The following is a 16,694-nucleotide window of genomic DNA, read 5'->3' on the forward strand; positions in this document are numbered from 1 at the left end:
AGAAAGTTTTAGGTTGAAGGAGCATTTTGTTTCTGTACCTGCGCGTAAAGTTAAACAAAAAAAAAATTCAATTTGAATAAAATTAAAAAAAAAAAAATTAAAAAAAAGAAAAAAAAACGCCAATTCATAATTTCAATAAAACATTAAAAATTAAAATAATAATTCAACTTCAAATAGCCCAGAAATCGTCACCAGTCTCGGGAAACACGTACTGATCTTTGCCTTCTTGGCTTTCCGCAGTTCGAGAGCTACTAGCGCCTCCTCGAGAACTTGTCTCGCTTCCTGCACTGACCGTTGCACTAGCACTAGCACTGGCACTGGCACTAGCACTTGCACTTGCACTTGCACTGGAGCTACCCCCAGCACTCCAACCAGTCCCAAGGCTCCCTGTACTTCCGGCGCTGCCAATGCTGCCGCGAACTGCGTTAATAATGGCAGTCAACAATCCGTTAACACCGTCTACCTCGCTTTCGGCATAGGTTCCGGTCCCGCCCACGGAAACAGTGTAAACAGCAGGCTCAGATACAAGCAACGTACTGGCGCCAACACCACTAGTTCCAGAGTGATGAGGGGCCAGACCTGTGCCTCGGCGCCCGCGAGTAATTCCACTTGTGGTGAGAGTAAGCTTAGGCTGTTGCTGAAGCCCAAAAGGAGGCGACCCAGAGTGTGCTGGCGACAGGGATGCCGGGGACATGGATGTAGGAGACTGAGTTTCTGTGTGAAAAGTTTGCTGCGACAGACCCAAGTCTGCTGCAAAAACAGTTGAACGGCTGGCAATGGACGAGGAGCGACGCATTAGTGTTGTTTGCAATGGTGCCGGCGGCGGTGTGGCCGAACTGCCTAGATTGATGGCAGGTGCATTTGGCGAGCTGCCAGAAGTATACTGCGAGGAAACAGAAGACGATGCTTGTGGTGGAGGTGGTGGGAATGAAGGGAATGGAAGAACAGACCCTATTGCTGATTGTGGGGATGATTCTTCTGGAGTACCAGATATAGTAAAGCCTTCTTGCAACGTTGACAAAGGAGTCGAAACATACCCGGAAGAAGATGCCGAAGGCTGGGTCGCTGCTTGCTCAGTTTGTTGGTGCTGTTGTGCTTGGCCTGCCAAGTTGATATCCGAATTATCAAGCGCAAGAAGCCCAAAAGGCGATGAGACACTATAAGCACGAGGAGAAGGTGAAAGAACACTCGCCGCGGAGTGGGTCCCCCAGGCACTCCCACCCGCCGTAGCAGCACTGGATGGGGTACCGAAAACATCAGAGTTGCTCGGACCACCGGCACCCGTTCCACTCCCAGCCTTTGCACCATCGGTCAAGCCAAACCCGTTCCGTAGACTGTTGCCCCACTCCAAAACCATATCGTTTTCCTGGTCACCGCCTTCAGCCGCAATGAAAACCAGCTCAAAAACCTCTTTTGGTTCGCTTGTCCCGCTAGCTGCCGAAAGAGGCGTATCTGGTGCCGATCCGGGGTTAATCGGTGCCGACAATGGTGTGGTGAATATAGATGAACCAACACCAGATCCGGCAGAGATGCTTCCTCGTGCTGAGTAGTATCCATTATGGCTGAGAACGTGGCCAAGAGAATGAGGTTTGTGCATGTGGCCCATGGAATGACTATGGGCTAGGCGCGTAGGGCCTTGACAACTTGCTGGAGAAAACAAATCTTCATGAGAAGAGTCTTCAAGTGTAGTAGAAGTAACATAGGACTCGCCAGCGGCCCGGGAAACTTCTTCATAAAACGCACGTTTAATGGCACCTAGCTTTGATGCAGACTCGCTTGAAATTTCAACCGTTTTGGAGGCATTGTCAAAACGGGCGTGGACATTATAGCTAGACTCAAAGACGTCATTGACATGGGAAACAACTTCGCCAATAACTTGGAAAACTCGCTCTTCTGCCTCGGAACGCGGCTCCAGGCCGGCTCCAAGCTGGACCAGTTTTCTGATTGGAGGAGAGGAGGCAGAGGGTGTGTTAGGTAAAGCACGGGCAAGGTTGAGAATAATTTTAGTATCCTGTTCCTCAATATCCATACTGGGCAGACGTTCTCGAGCATCTTTAAGCATGCTAAGCATCATTTTTTTCCACTCATTTACATTGTCCCAATCAATAAGTTCAACCCAATCGTCTTCTGGCTCTTCAGGGTTGGTGGAGCCCTTGAGCCATGCCCATGAGGGATTATCTTGATCGAAGCGGCGCATGTAGGCACCATCCTCAGCAATAAGGCCAATGCGAGGGACGCGGCGAAAGAGACGTGCAAGCGAAGATCTGGAATCACTAGAGATAACGTAGACCACATTACGAGGGTCGTTGACAAGCTCGTAAAGAGCTGAAATTTTGCGTTGAGGAGATAAAAATGCTTTTGAGGGTTTGAAATCCCCAGCCGCAACACTGCTAACAGAAGAAGAAGCATCGGGGAGGGCGCGTCCTTCAAAGCTGCTGAAACGATTAATAAGGGGTGGTTTTAGTCTGCGCAAGGAGGGGGAGGAGGAAGAAGATGATGGGTCTAGGTTGATAAGGTCCACGATATTGGTGACGGATTTTGAATTTTCGCGGGACCGCTTAAAAGACCCCATTGTTGGTAGCTCAGGCTCGATCTTGTCGAAAAGTGAAACCGTACTGGAAGTGCGGCGAATATGTGGCCGGGTCAGCAAAGCCGACAAGTTTTGAGAGCTTGGACTGGCAGAAGTAGCAGCAGCCGTAGCAGCGGCAGCAGCGGTGGCAGGTGCAGGCGGCGGCAGAGCGGCAATGGCCGAGTCCATGTCGAGGAAAAAAATGCGTTTTTTATTGGGGTGGCCTTGGTAATCTTCAATAAGCTTGAGTGTATCAAGAAGCGGGACATGTTGAGCGGCGCGACGTTGTTCCTCGTTCCAAGCAGCGTCTAGGTCATTGAGAACCCCCATGATCCAGTCTACACAAGTATGGCGAATAACGTGTTCGTAGCAACGCTCCCAGTTTTGGCGTCTGGACTCATTATCCATGGTTGCTGCGAGATAAAAAGCATTTGCCATTTCGCGTTTGTCCCAAGGGTTGACAGTAATTGCACCGTCCTGGAGTTCAGAAGCAGCACCGGTAAACTCAGAAAGAATGAGAGGGCCATAGCGGTCGTTGCAGAAAATGTATTCGTGACATGTAAGATTCATGCCTTCTCTAGAAGAGGTGACAGCAAATCCAGTGGCTTCGTAGAGAAGAGCAATGTACCTGGAGAACTCAATATCTTGATGCAGAAACACTATTGGGCTCATTGCACCAAAGTTTGTTCTAAGAGAGTTAATGCGGTCAACAATAACATTAACAGAGCGTTCGAGTTCTGGATTAGCCTTGTTCATTAGACACACTTGGATAAGAACACACTTGTCAATCATTTCAGGGTGCTCTTGAAGAAATAGCTCATAAGCTTCAAGCTTTTCCTTGACACCTCGAACAGGGTCGAGCTTATCTCGGGCGACAAAAATGTGGTCAAAGTGGCCAAAAGTTCTACGAATAGAAGTGATAAAGTTTGTGACGTCAGGATTAGTGAGATAAGATTCTAAGTTTTCAGAGTCCATGCCAATGGGATTAACATTAACAGAGATAAAGCGGTTATTCATGCGGATTCCTGACGGGGTTGTATCGACCATGAGAATGCGGTTACATGTTTGCATAAAGTGACGGGCATATTCGTCGATTTGAAAGCCAATGGAATTTGCGGCAATTAGACCTTCAAGAATTTCTCGCCGGGCAGCGAGAACCCTAAAGACCTCAGAGGAGGGAAATGCAACGTGAAGGAAAAAGCCAATTTTGGCATTTGGGAGTTTTTCACGGAGCATTTGGGGGACGAGAAGAAGGTGGTAGTCATTGACAAAGATGACATCTCCGTCTTTATAAATACTGAGGATCCCATCTGCGATGGCTCTGTTAAATTGCTGGTAGTGTTCCCAAGACTTATCACTTGCTGTTTGGAGAATTGCATCTTCAGGGACTTGGTAGTGAAAGGTTGGCCAGAGGACTTTTTTGCAGTATGTAGCATAGGCTCCTTCAAAGGTATCTTCAGGGACGAATACTGGAACAGAGTCGTAGGAATTTAAGAGTTTTTCAGAAATTGCTTCTCTAGTTTTAGGGGTGATTGACTCGAGGGGGAGATTGGGAGAACCTACCCATCGAACTGAATCGATGCAGTCCTTTGCGAGAGAGCGGCGAATGGCATTTTTGAGGCCACCATTACCTGCTCGCTGTAGTTCGACGTTCCAGGGGACTTTTTCTAGGGTAGCAGCTAAGTCTGCGGATGAGGTGTGTTTACGAGAGCGGGCTCTTGCAGAATGTATAGACATTTTTTCAAGCAGCAGAGTACGGGCCATTGATTGAGAGGATAATGTAGAAGAGAGGGAAGATGATGCATTGTTGAAAAGAGGTTGGTTTTGCTGTTGCGGCTGTGAGAGTTCAATTGGAACACACATTGCACCAGAAGATGGGTTTGGTGGATCTGCAGACTCAATAGGATCAACTGGGTCATGGGGAGAAAGTGCTGGTGGTGCTGATGGATCTTTTGCCTTTGGGAGTTCACCTCTGCGACGATTTGGGTCGCTTGTTACACTTTCAGGAGCGTCTTTTGTGTCGACTATGGGACCAAAGAAAAGCTCTTGAGCAAGCGTTGGTTTCAGTTCCTTTTTCGCTGCTAGGGGATTACTGCTGTCCATTGACTGGACAATATCTGGGATTAAAGCTTTGGCTACAGAACGTTTTTCTTCTAACGGGGTAGTATTGGTAGGTGCAGAAGAAGTAGGGGCCAAAACTGGTGTGGTGATGGATGCAGGAGCCACCGAGAGAATTGGAGAACCTTCATCGGGAGCTGTAACTGGAGCAAATGTATCTTGGGTAATGTTTGGGGCATGAAATCCATGGTTATGAATGGTTCCACCTGTGTTTACGAGTCCCGGAGAAACAGGCGGGGCCATATGTGTAGTGGAGGAAGATGATGGCCCAGACGAGGACGACGCCGGTGCCGTCGCGCATTGCGAGAGGTCAAACCTGACTGTATACGGAAGAAATCTGAGGTTTTTGTTAGCATTAAATTCGAATTCCGCATGACGACGAACTCACATTGAGGCGACAATGACAGTCATCTGCGATATTATTATGGAAAGAAACTAATTGTTGAATTTCCGTATGGTGGAGATTTACAAAATCAACTCGCGAGTGGTTTTTTTTATGTGGGAGGGAAAAGAAATCTTGCTGGAGGAGGTTTTTTTTTTTTTTAAGTAATAAATGCTAAGTATTTAATAAATAAATAAATAAATATAAATTTATACAATGGCTGTATATAAGGTAAAGGACTGAAATATACGCTTACAGACTTATAAGTACCCGCGCATGTAGTTGCACGTTTCTATGACCGGAGCATCAAACACGAGTTTTCGGGTCATTTCATGCACGGAACTCGGGCAATTAATGGAAAAAGATCAAATTCATGCCAATATATATATATTAATGAATATAAAAAAAGTTGAAATTTTTTTAATTTCTTTGGAATTTATTTTATTTTATTTTTTCTTTAAAAAAAATACTTCAAATCGGACATATAATTATTATTATTATTATTATAATATCTTCCAATCCAACATCATCACCACCACCACCATCACCATCACCAGTGCGCACTTTTTAAACACTTCCCATCTAACAACCTTTAATCCCACCTAAAAGTGCCACTAGAAGATTTCACCAACGACATCCCTCTGATTGATCTCCCGACAATGCGTTTCGACGAGTCTCTCAGATATAATACAGTCCCAGAATGGACTGCAAAGTACATTGATTACTCTGCTCTCAAGAGATTGTAAGTATAATAATAATAATAATAATATGCCCTTGAAAAAAAATAAATAAAAGAAACATCCATCTAACTACCTTGCCTAGAATCTATTCTCTTGAGAAGCTGTCGGTCCGTAGAATGCAGGGTTCTGATGATACCGAACACACTGCTCTCATTCACGGTCCCTCAGGCTCTGCAACAACCGACTTTGATCCATCGCAAACTTTTACACGCCGTCTCGACACTGAGCTCCACAAAATTAACGAGTTTTACACCGACACTGAAGAAAAATTTTTCAGCGATTTGGACCAACTCATTGAAGACCATCAGCATTACCTCGATGAACTTGCCGATCCCCATAAGGAACTCTCTGATGACTCTGATGACGATCTTGAACTTAACCATCACCACCCTGCTGCCATCGCCATTGCTTCTGGAGCCTCGGGGGCTACCGCGGCTTCTTCTGGTACTCCAGGTACTCCAACCACTGCCACAGGAGCAACAGTACGACCTCCATTCTCTCGCCAGGCATCCCAGCTTGGCATTCCACCTTCCTCAGCAAACTCTGTCCTCTCGGCCTCTCCAGGAACTTTTGCCGGATCTTATACTCGACGTTCTTCCTATGATGGCTCCCGTGCAACTTCCCCTGTCCGAGCCTATCGCTCTCACCATCACTCACGAACCCACTCGGTAGACGAAACTGACTTTACCTCACGCGTAAGACTCCCTTCAAACTCCTCTTCCTCAGTCTCTCCAGGGAACCGCAGATCCTTATCAGTCTCAACCGGCGCAGGAAACCGCACTGGCTCTCGCCAACGCTCCTTCTCCGTCTTTGGCTTTGGAAATAGCCTCCCAGATGCACCCCATTGGCCTGACGATACAGCCATTTCTCTTAAAATTCGTGCCACAAACCTTTTTGTTTCACTCTCTGAACTTAGATCCTACGTCCAGCTTAACAAGACTGGTTTTTCAAAAGCCCTCAAAAAGTTTGACAAGACTCTCAACACGTCTCTGCGTCAACGCTACCTTGACCAGATCCTCTCCAAAACTTATGTCTTTAGCTTAGGTACTGAGGAACACTTAAATGTTCGCATTCGAGAGGTTGTTTCCATCTATTCTAACCTCGTCACTGACGGTGATGATGCTGCTGGCCTTGTCCAGCTCCAGGCCCATCTCCGTGAACGCGTTGTCTTTGACCGCAACACTGTCTGGCGTGACCAAATGGAAATTAACCGTATCGCCCATGCAACTCCTGTTGTGAAAGACGTGAAACTTCAGGGAGAAACCGACAATGATGAAGACAAGGTCGTTTACTATACCATTCTGGGCCACCAGGTCCCAAGCTGGATCTTTAACGCCTCGGCCATCAAACTTTTTGTTATTGGCATTATCTTCTTTGCCCTTCTTAATACCAATACCCTTGATTCTGTTCCACAAAACCGCTGTCTGGCTGTTGTTGTCACTGCCTCACTTCTTTGGGCTACAGAAGCTATGCCACTCTTTGTTACTTCTCTTTTGGTCCCCCTACTTGTCATTTGCCTTAGAATCCCCTGCGATGCTGATGGAAACCCCATGACAGCTTCGGATGCCTCTAAATTCATCTTTTCCCAAATGTGGTCTTCTGTTATCATGCTTTTGCTCGGTGGCTTTACCCTGGCTGCTGCTCTTTCGAAGTACAATATTGCCAAGATGCTTGCAACCTTTATTCTCTCGCGTGCAGGTACTAACCCTAAAGTGGTGCTTCTTGCCCTTATGTTTGTCTCAACCTTTTTGTCCATGTGGATCTCCAATGTTGCTGCCCCCGTGCTTTGTTTCTCTATCGCACAACCCCTTTTACGCACACTCCCCACAGGCTCCAAATTTGCAAAGGGCATCATTCTGGGTATTGCTCTTGCTTCCAATGTGGGTGGCATGGCTTCTCCTATTGCTTCTCCCCAAAACATTATTGCTCTGGAAAACATGACCCCTGCTCCTACATGGGGACAATGGTTTGCCGTTGCCATCCCTGTCTGCATCATTTCCAACATTCTCATTTGGGCCCTTCTTGTAATTACATTTAAACCTGGCAAGAATGTCAAGGTCACGGCCCCCATTCGTATTGTCAATGAGACTTTTGGCTTTACTCAATGGTTTATTTCCATTGTTACAATTATCACCATTATCCTCTGGTGCTTTTCCCACCAGCTCGAACCTTATGTTGGTGAAATGGGCGTTTTGGCCCTCTTCCCAATTGTCATTTTCTTTGGTTCCAAGATTCTTTCCTCGGACGATTTCAACAACTTTTTGTGGACTATTATTGCTCTTGCCATGGGTGGTATTGCCCTTGGAAAGGCCGTCTCCACCTCGGGCCTTTTGACTACTGTTGCTCACGGCATTGAACAACACGTTATCAAGGGTCTCGGTGTCTTTGGTGTCCTTGTTGTCTTTGGATTTTTGATTCTTATTGTCGCCACTTTTGTTTCCCATACTGTCGCTGCTCTCATCATCCTCCCTCTCATTTCTTCTATTGGTGCCCGTATGGATGATCCACACCCACGTTTGCTTGTTATGGGCGCCGCCTTTTTGTGCTCAGCAGCCATGGGTCTTCCAACTTCCGGCTTCCCCAACGTCACTGCAATTTGCATGGTAGATGAGTTTGGCAGACCTTACCTTACCGTTGGGAACTTTATTTCGCGTGGTGTCCCAGCCTCTATTCTGGCCTATCTTATCATTGTAACTCTGGGTTATCTCATCATGAGAAGTTTAGGATATTAATGATCTACAAAGTAGTTTGAAACAGTGTAGTTTTTTTTTTAATAATAATGATTAATTTTTTTTTCTTTACATGGTGCCAAAGTATGCATTATCAACAAATCTAGGGTATATCTTTGGTGTAACCAGGCCCACCACTATGGTTACAAGAGGGAATGCAACGCTGATTCTGCGCACAGCAATTTCAGATGCAAGGTATGCAATAACAATGATGTTTTCTTCACGCACGCCATGATCTTTCAAGATAGCAACAGACATGGTAACCGCTGCACCAGAGGCCATTTGCGCCTCACATAGTAGGATTTTGGTTTGGGCTTGCACTGCAAGATCATCTTCATTGATGGAGCATCCACTACGACTGGATGTTGCAGATAAAGGTGTAGTCATATGGAAAGGAGTCAAAGCTGAAGATGAAGAAGAGGGGACAGAAGATTCAGCACTTGAAGGCAAAACTTCTAGGCGTGGATCAAGACACGGTGGTAATTTAAGTGCATGCAAGTGTGGTTCACCAGTCTTTGCGTCTGATTGAATTAGGATCTTGCCAATAGGTATTGCTTGAAGTGTTTTACGGATACTTCGCTCAAAGCATTGTCCTCCACGGATAAGTTCCACGGCTGCAGGCAGAGAAATGGGAACGACCCCACGTACACTGTGGCCTGTCGGGGTAACAATGTCACTTTCTCCATATGCAAACTCATCAAGTGCTCGTGTCACGATCAGAGACGCAATTCGGTCAAAATAAAAAATAAAGTCGGCCCGTGAGTGATTGTCATCCGTGGCTGATGCCAACAGAATAGTATGCATACCACGGACCTGTGGTGTCTGGTCAATTAAAACCACATTATGTGGAAGAGGCTCCTCCAAAGGTTCGCTGAGATCTGATGCTGTTGATCCCCGGCGCTGTCCAGAAAGTGCGAGAAAATGGTTGAGATGCTTAGCAGACTTTTTTGCCAGTTGCCGCTGAATATGGGCAACAAGCATGTCTAGTGCTACAACGTTATTGATTCCGCGTGGAATTCGAACGTCAGCCTTGTACATAGTGTGGCGCACATGCTGCTCAAAGTTGGGCTTGACAAAGCGCTGCCACTGGACAACAGACAGCGCAATTTCACGGCCTCGATATACAATGTCGCGCGACAGACGGCGTGCAAGACATACGTCTAGGGCCGTATCAACAAAAATGCGCAGGTCTGTAAGCGCAAGAACGCGCTCATCATGTAATGCATAGATGCCTTCAATAATGATTACATTTGCACCATACACAGTCGTCCAATAGTCTGTTCGGTTGTGGTGTGCAAAGGAATAATTTGGGATTCTCGCGCGCTCACTATTAAGAGATTAGCGGATTAAAAAAAGGCAAAAAAGAAGTTTCTACTCACCCGCGTTTCAAACTTGTAAGAACTTCGACAAATAAGTCCAAGTCAATAGCTTCTGGAGCGTCAAAATCGTAGCGGCTTTCAAAAGCCAGTTGGATCTGCGCAGGCTCGAGTGGCTTGTAAAAGTTATCCATGGAGAGCAAGATGGTCCAAGGAACATTAAGGCGTTTAATAATAGTCTGAGCAATAGAAGTCTTGCCGCTACCGGAAGATCCGGCCAGCGCAATAATATATGGCTCTTTCCAAGGTGGAACGTACTTGCGATCAAGTTCCATATGTATTTTTTTTTTGTAGTTTGTGATTGCTAAGTTGGCTGGTTTGGCGATAAGAAAATCCCCCAGTTAAGGCGATAGAGTTAATTAGGAAAGAAACTGTTGTGGCTCAGTGGTGGGTGGGGCGGAGAGGTAGAAGGTAAAAGAAAGAAAATAGAAATCTGGCTTACACGAACCTTTCAGATGATAGTAATCAATATCACCGGAACTCCCGGATCATTTAAACCACCAATTAAGTTTGTGACCCGATCTTCTTAACCCATTTATTTGAACATCGGGTCGCGTGAGTATTAATCGGGCTCTCCTCTCATTCGGTGCTACCCTAACCCACAAGACTAATTTTTTCGCAGGACTCACATCTGCGCACGCTGAAAAAATTTCACTCCAAACCTCCCAAAACGAAAAAAAAAAATCACCAAAATTCTCACCATCACCACCACCAGTCCATTGAACAGCACATCCAACAATGTCCACGGCCAAGACATCTCCTGAGGCGCTCGAGCTCGCCCGTAAGTACGATCTTACGCAAACGATCATTCCTTTTTTGGATCCGCACCTTGTCTACCCCATTGCGGAGTTCCTGGGCAAGAAGGGCATTTACAGCAGCAAGGCCCTCGACCAACTACAGTACGATCTCTTCAAAGATTCGTGCATGTTTGACTTTATCAATGATCTCTGGAAGAAGCTGAATCCTAGTGAGTCTGCCTTATCTCTTGATGACCGCAGGGCTGATCTTGATGCTCGCATTGCTACCTATGAGCGCGACCTCACTACTGTCTCGGAGGCCTTTGAAAACCCTGAGGTCCAGGCCAACCTCAAGGCTGACAAGGTTCAGAACCTGCGCATGCTGGAAAAGTACAACATTACTGTCGACCTCATCAACTCTTTCTACTTCTTTGGTAAGGCTAACTTTAGCTGTGGAGACTACGCTGCTGCCTCCCGCAAGCTCCACCAGTTCCTGCTGCTCTCCACTGATGCTAAGCTCATTGCATCAGCCCACTGGGGTAAGTTTGCCTCCGACCTGCTCGCCGGCGAGACCGAGGCTGCCCTTGAGGACCAGCAGTCTCTCCGTGACATTGTCGACCAACGTTCATTTGCCGACCCCTTGACTCAGCTTCATAACCGTACCTGGATCATCCACTGGTCTCTTTTCCTCCTCCAGAACCCCAATTTCAACAAGGAAGGCCTTGTCGACCTTTTCTTCTCCGCCTCTTATATTTCCACTATCCAAGCTGCCTGCCCCTGGATTATCCGCTACCTTGCCGCTGCCGTCATCTCTCTCAACACCAAGGGCCGCAACAACTCCAGCAACCAGCGCAGACTCAAGGACCTTGTCCGTGTTGTCGGCCAGGAGTTGTACGAGTACCAGGACCCCATCACAGACTTTGTTCGTGCTCTCTACATTGACTACGACTTTGCTGAAGCTCAATCTAAGCTTCTCGAGGCTGAGTCTATCCTCGCAAACGACTTCTTCCTTCACAACCTCACCGACTCCTTCCTTGACTCGGCCAGACACTTGGTTTCCGAGCTTTACTGCAGAATCCACCAGCGCATCGATGTTAAGCAGCTCTCTGCTCGTCTCAATCTCTCTCCTGAGCAGGGTGAGAAGTGGATCGCTAACCTTATCAAGGACACCAAGATGGATGCCAAGATTAACGAGTCTGATGGCACTGTTATAATGAACCACCCCGTCACTTCCGTCTATCAGCAAGTCATTGAAAAGACAAAGGGCCTTACCTTCCGATCAAACCAGATTCTTGCTCAGGCTCTCAACAAGAACGAATCAGTTGTGGCTTAGTTTTTGTGTTTTTAATGTTTTTGTTTTAATAAAAAGGAAAAAAAAAGAGTAAAAAAAATAATCTAAATTCTAATAAGCATGGCTTTGATGCTTTCACTGGGTTCAATTACAACAACACCCTCTAAAGCTTCGTAGATGCGTGCAACAATAATAATGCGCGAAACTTCCTTTGTAATCTTTGGGTCTTTACCCCAAATAAGCAGAGTTTCATCGCCTCCAAGCTCCGCAATTGTAGACTTCAGAGCAGGCACTGCGTCAGTTATCCACTGCTCGATTTCCTCTCTCAAAAGAGTGTCATTGTTCTTTAGAATATCCAAAAGTGCCCCGCCAACTTGTTCAAACTTGGCAACCTCATCTCTAAAAAGATTCTGTTTCTCATAATTGAACAGTGCATCGTCAACAGCACGGGCTTCAGCCAGTAGATCTGTGGCAGACTTCTGTCTCTCGGTAAGGTAACTAAACAACTGTCGGGCAATATGAGCAGAAGAATCACAGCTAACAATACGTTCACGAAGCAGTTGATTCTCACAATGTGCACTCGTTGCTAAAAACCGCAGCCCAAGCATCCGCGACACATATTCAGATGCTGTTGCACGGATATCTTCGTCGTCATCAGACAAAAAGAAAAACAACTGAAGAAGAGCATCAGCGTATGGAGCACCCTGTTTAATTTTGATTGTCGACAAAAACGCCAGCAAAGAAGTAAGAGCTGCGTCACGCGCAGGGTATGCTTCGTTCTCATCAGAAAACCGGGAAACAAGCTCAAGCCATTTGTTTACGCGGTCATCAGCTTCTTGACAGTACAACTGCCCAGAAAAGATACCCAATGCTTCCAAACACGACTCATTGATCTCCTCTGTGTTTACGCCGGGACGGACAGAAGAGTAAAGGACTTGCCAATACTTGGGAACATCATCACGGAAAGACTGTGCTGATGCATCTTGAGCGAACTTCGCAAATATTTGTGAAAAGAGACGAGCAGCAGGTCCACGAACTTGATCCCAAGCTTGGGAGGCAAATACGGCCCACAGTGCTTGCAGCACCTGTGCTGAGTTGGTACCAGTTAAATAATCAACACGGTTACTAAGCTGCTCAATGGCCATTAGCTGAACCTCGTACGATTCATAGCACAAAACCATTTCAGTTGCTAGTGCAAGAGGGTCACCATTAATGTTGAAAGCATTAACGAGTGAAATCTCAGCAAGCTCGCTCTGGAACACCCGGCGAGCAGAGCTCATACCCGAACCAGGAAGGTTCTTCCACAGGTGGGCACACTTGGGTACAAGCTTCTGTACAAGAATTTGATTGTCCGGAGTAACGAGGAAAATTTCTTTGATAATACGCAAATACGCCAACGCAGTCTCGGGCGAGGGATTAAAGATGACAAATTCATCAAACTTTTTAAAGAAAAATTCAATAAAATCTTGAGGAATGTCAGCACCGGCTTGGATCTTAGAAATAACAATGTTAAGTCCGGCAAGACAAACACCGTGAAGTTTATTCTGATTTTTAAGTGAAGCATCATCAATCAGGTCTCTCAAAAACTTAATTGTATCTTGATCACCAAGCAGAGGTGGGATAACACGGGCAGTCATTTCACGAACTTTCCAGATCTTGCTTCCCAAACAGGAAACAGCCAAAGGTCGGAAATCGTCAAGTCCATTGTATCCCACAGTACTTTCAAGTCTTGACAAAAGTGACAGAATAGGGAAAACAATCTCCACACCTGAAGATGTTTCATCCATGTGGTCAACATAGTGCTGAAGCAGACGAAGCAAAGTTTCACGGATGGTTTTGTACTTGTTAAAAAAAATCTTAGCCGATATTGTACTATTTGTTAGCTTAGACTTGGTAGGTTTGGCAGTACCAAAAAGTCTATTTTGCAGAGCTGTGAATAACATGACAGCACAGTTGCGAATAGCCCAAATTTCACTGGAAAACGACATGATGGCTAACTCCAAAGAAGGTTCAATGAAATAGGCTGACCTGCTGGAAAGATTGGTTTCAACAAACATAGCCTTAATACAGTTAAACGCGTGCACTTGAGGAAGATCGATCTTGTCAGAGCCTGAAGAAACTGCCGGGATTTGAGCAATTGTAAGCAGCTTTTCAAAAGTTGAAGTAATAAGATCAAGAGTGGGTTCAAGCTCAGCCGTCAAAACAGCAGTAATCAAATAGGGGAGACCCCCAGAACGACGTGTAACATACTGGGCTTTAATTTTAATGAGGTTAATATTTTCAGAAAGCCACTTTTCAGGTTGATTTTCAATACCAGGAGTTAAGTTGCAGCGCTTGCAGCAAGACACAAACGCAGGGTAGATAGAAGAAAAAGCACCACGGTGTCTCACAGTTGCCAATTGAGTTAGTAATAGTTCTCCAATCTCAACTATAAGATCTTGAGGGAAAATTTCTGTTTGAATTTTAACTGGTGACTTCTTTTTGGTCGACCCCTTCAAGGGCACCCGGTCAAAAAGTACCTTGAGCATTGCTGTCGACTCTTTGATGGCTCTCCAAGAATATGACAAAATGACTTGAGTTGCTGGGCCATATTGAGCTTCAAGTTCAGGCTCAAAATTGGCTTCAAATTCTTTGGGAAGATTACCTTCGGGCGAATCGTGGCACAGAATTTCCTTCACATTCTCCCAAACATTATTCATGCTCTTTATGAGACGCTTGATAAGTTCAGTCCAATTTTTTTCGTCTTTTGGTGTGCTGGAAAACTTGTAAAAATCAATAGATCCAAGAATAAATGCAAGGGCAGTATAATAACCATGAATGGGATGCTCACGGACAGCAGTAGCCATATTTTTGTTGGCAAATTCAATCTCATCTTCAAGCTTGGAAAGGATGGTTTCAAAAAGTGAAAGACCATGCTCAATATTGGAATTGGCATTAGATTCAGGAACTGGGAAATTAAAGTAAAGATTAAACGCAAGCTCCAGACCTCGAGCACCGGCATCACCCTCACGTCCCCTCATACCAGATAAAGTGCTTAATGATTGATTTGCAAGAGTTTCAATTTGCTCATAAGACTCAATTAAAGGGAGAGGAAGTTTAGCAATTCCAATAATTTTAGCAGCTGTTGCGCGAACATCTTCAAAATTGTTGGCAATATTTTCAATAAGCAGACGAACAATCTCTTCATTGTATACAGGAATTTTGAAGGGGAAAAAGTCGTGGTGTTTTTCATAGCATTCGGGACGAATTTCATCATCAAGACCAGAGTTTGCGAGAAGTTGAATCAAAAGCATAGCAGTAAATCTATATTGGTAAGGTGCGCTGGGACGAAGACACCGCTCGAGGTAAGAAATTAGCCAAACAAAAAACTCTTTAACGAATTCAACTTCTTTAGCCAGCTTGGTCGAAAGCTCAATGTCTCCGTTCTTTGCTTTTTTATTGCTTTCCTTTTTAATGGAGTACGAAGAGGCACGGACTCTAAAAATAAATTGGCGTATAAACCCGTAAAATTGGTTGCGAAAACCAGGATCAGATTCAACGAAAAAATCATCAAGAGAACGCTCCAAAACCTTAAAAACAAACTTGGCGACGGGTCTGGTAGTTTGTTGAAAAATAGAGACAAGAGAAAGAGCGCCAATACGCAAAACTGGTGACTCATGATGAAATAAACTTTCCAAAAACTCTTCACTAATGACATTATTACCTTCTTCAAAGACATCCAAAATTCCGAGCTCATGTCCAAGTTTCATACAACCAAGCAAAACAGAAATTTCATTTTCTGGGGTATCGAAATTGATATTGGTCATCGGCTTTATAAAAATCCCAAGTGACTGAGGGAGTCGCTTAAACATTTGTGGTAAAAAGTAAGTTTGAACATGCTCACGAGTTTTTTCATTTAACAAGGCAGATCTTGTCGGTTCGGACCAAAGTTGAGTCCATTTTTCGGCTATTTCTGAGTCGCAAGTGATGTTATTTTTCGCGTCTCCAGTCCACTGTGTAAGGATTGAGCTGTAAATGGCAAACAAAGATTTTCCAATAGGATTGGCAAGAGCATTAGAACCCATAAAGGCCAATGATTGAGATAAAAATTCAGGGCAATCGTCTAGAACAAACTGACCTCCAACTTTTTTTGCAAGAATTTCAAGCATAAAATAAAGTACTCTTTGATTTCTGGAAAATCTGAGAATATGCTGGGTCCATTTTTGAAGATAAACAATGGAGTCTGTCGGTCTAGAAATAGTGACTAAAGAAATGATTTTAATAAAAAGCTCTTTAAGAGAGTTGCCAAAAGCTACGCCTGAGTCGGTCCAAAAGTCGCAAACAAATGTGAAAATATTTTGAGCATCTTCATCGGAAACAATTTTGCCAAAGTTAATAGAGTTGTCAGAAGATGAAGTAAGTTGGACAGCTCGCTGAAGCCAAATGCTGAGACTATCTGTTGTAAGAGTGCGCGAAGAATCAATGCCGTAAGACTTCAAAGTTGAGGTCAAAAGAGGGGAATAAAGATCTATGAATATACTGAAAAAAAGTTAGAAAACATTAATACTAGAAACATCAAAAACGTACCTCTGTGTTTCCTTGTCGGAAGAAATGACAGGGCCCTTGGTTTTAACCAAATACTTTCTAACATATTCTAAATTTTTGGAATCAATGATATTGCCTTCCACGGAGTTTAGAATGGCCCTAATGGTGCCATTATCAATCTGTTCCATGGTTGAAAGTTAGAGATGAGCATAATAAAAAAAAAATAAA

At 44.9% G+C, this 16,694-nt stretch overlaps 5 protein-coding genes across 5 annotated transcripts; 2 read left to right on the forward strand and 3 right to left on the reverse strand.

Annotated features, from left to right (window-relative positions):
- Positions 1-169: 169 nt before the first annotated feature.
- Positions 170-5,098, reverse strand: SAPINGB_P006295 (uncharacterized protein; the record flags this gene model as incomplete). Its single annotated transcript, XM_032001006.1, has 2 exons — positions 170-5,024; positions 5,076-5,098. The coding sequence occupies 2 exons, from the start codon at positions 5,096-5,098 to the stop codon at positions 170-172; spliced, it is 4,878 nt and encodes a 1,625-aa protein (XP_031856897.1).
- Positions 5,099-5,728: 630 nt separating this feature from the next.
- Positions 5,729-8,541, forward strand: SAPINGB_P006296 (uncharacterized protein; the record flags this gene model as incomplete). The annotated part of the gene is made up of 2 exons (XM_032001007.1): positions 5,729-5,811; positions 5,892-8,541. The coding sequence occupies 2 exons, from the start codon at positions 5,729-5,731 to the stop codon at positions 8,539-8,541; spliced, it is 2,733 nt and encodes a 910-aa protein (XP_031856898.1).
- Positions 8,542-8,607: 66 nt separating this feature from the next.
- SAPINGB_P006297 (uncharacterized protein) lies at positions 8,608-10,189 on the reverse strand (the record flags this gene model as incomplete). The annotated part of the gene is made up of 2 exons (XM_032001008.1): positions 8,608-9,865; positions 9,918-10,189. 2 exons carry the CDS (start codon positions 10,187-10,189, stop codon positions 8,608-8,610), a joined length of 1,530 nt encoding a protein of 509 aa, XP_031856899.1.
- A 463-nt stretch (positions 10,190-10,652) lies between these two features.
- Positions 10,653-11,984, forward strand: SAPINGB_P006298 (uncharacterized protein; the record flags this gene model as incomplete). Its single annotated transcript, XM_032001009.1, has 1 exon — positions 10,653-11,984. The coding sequence occupies one exon, from the start codon at positions 10,653-10,655 to the stop codon at positions 11,982-11,984; it is 1,332 nt and encodes a 443-aa protein (XP_031856900.1).
- A 62-nt stretch (positions 11,985-12,046) lies between these two features.
- SAPINGB_P006299 (uncharacterized protein) lies at positions 12,047-16,654 on the reverse strand (the record flags this gene model as incomplete). The annotated part of the gene is made up of 2 exons (XM_032001010.1): positions 12,047-16,460; positions 16,509-16,654. 2 exons carry the CDS (start codon positions 16,652-16,654, stop codon positions 12,047-12,049), a joined length of 4,560 nt encoding a protein of 1,519 aa, XP_031856901.1.
- Positions 16,655-16,694: the final 40 nt, after the last annotated feature.

This window comes from Magnusiomyces paraingens (assembly GCF_902498895.1).
Source record: "Magnusiomyces paraingens strain CBS 517.90 genome assembly, contig: contig5, whole genome shotgun sequence".
Taxonomy (NCBI): Eukaryota; Fungi; Ascomycota; class Dipodascomycetes; order Dipodascales; family Dipodascaceae; genus Magnusiomyces; species Magnusiomyces paraingens.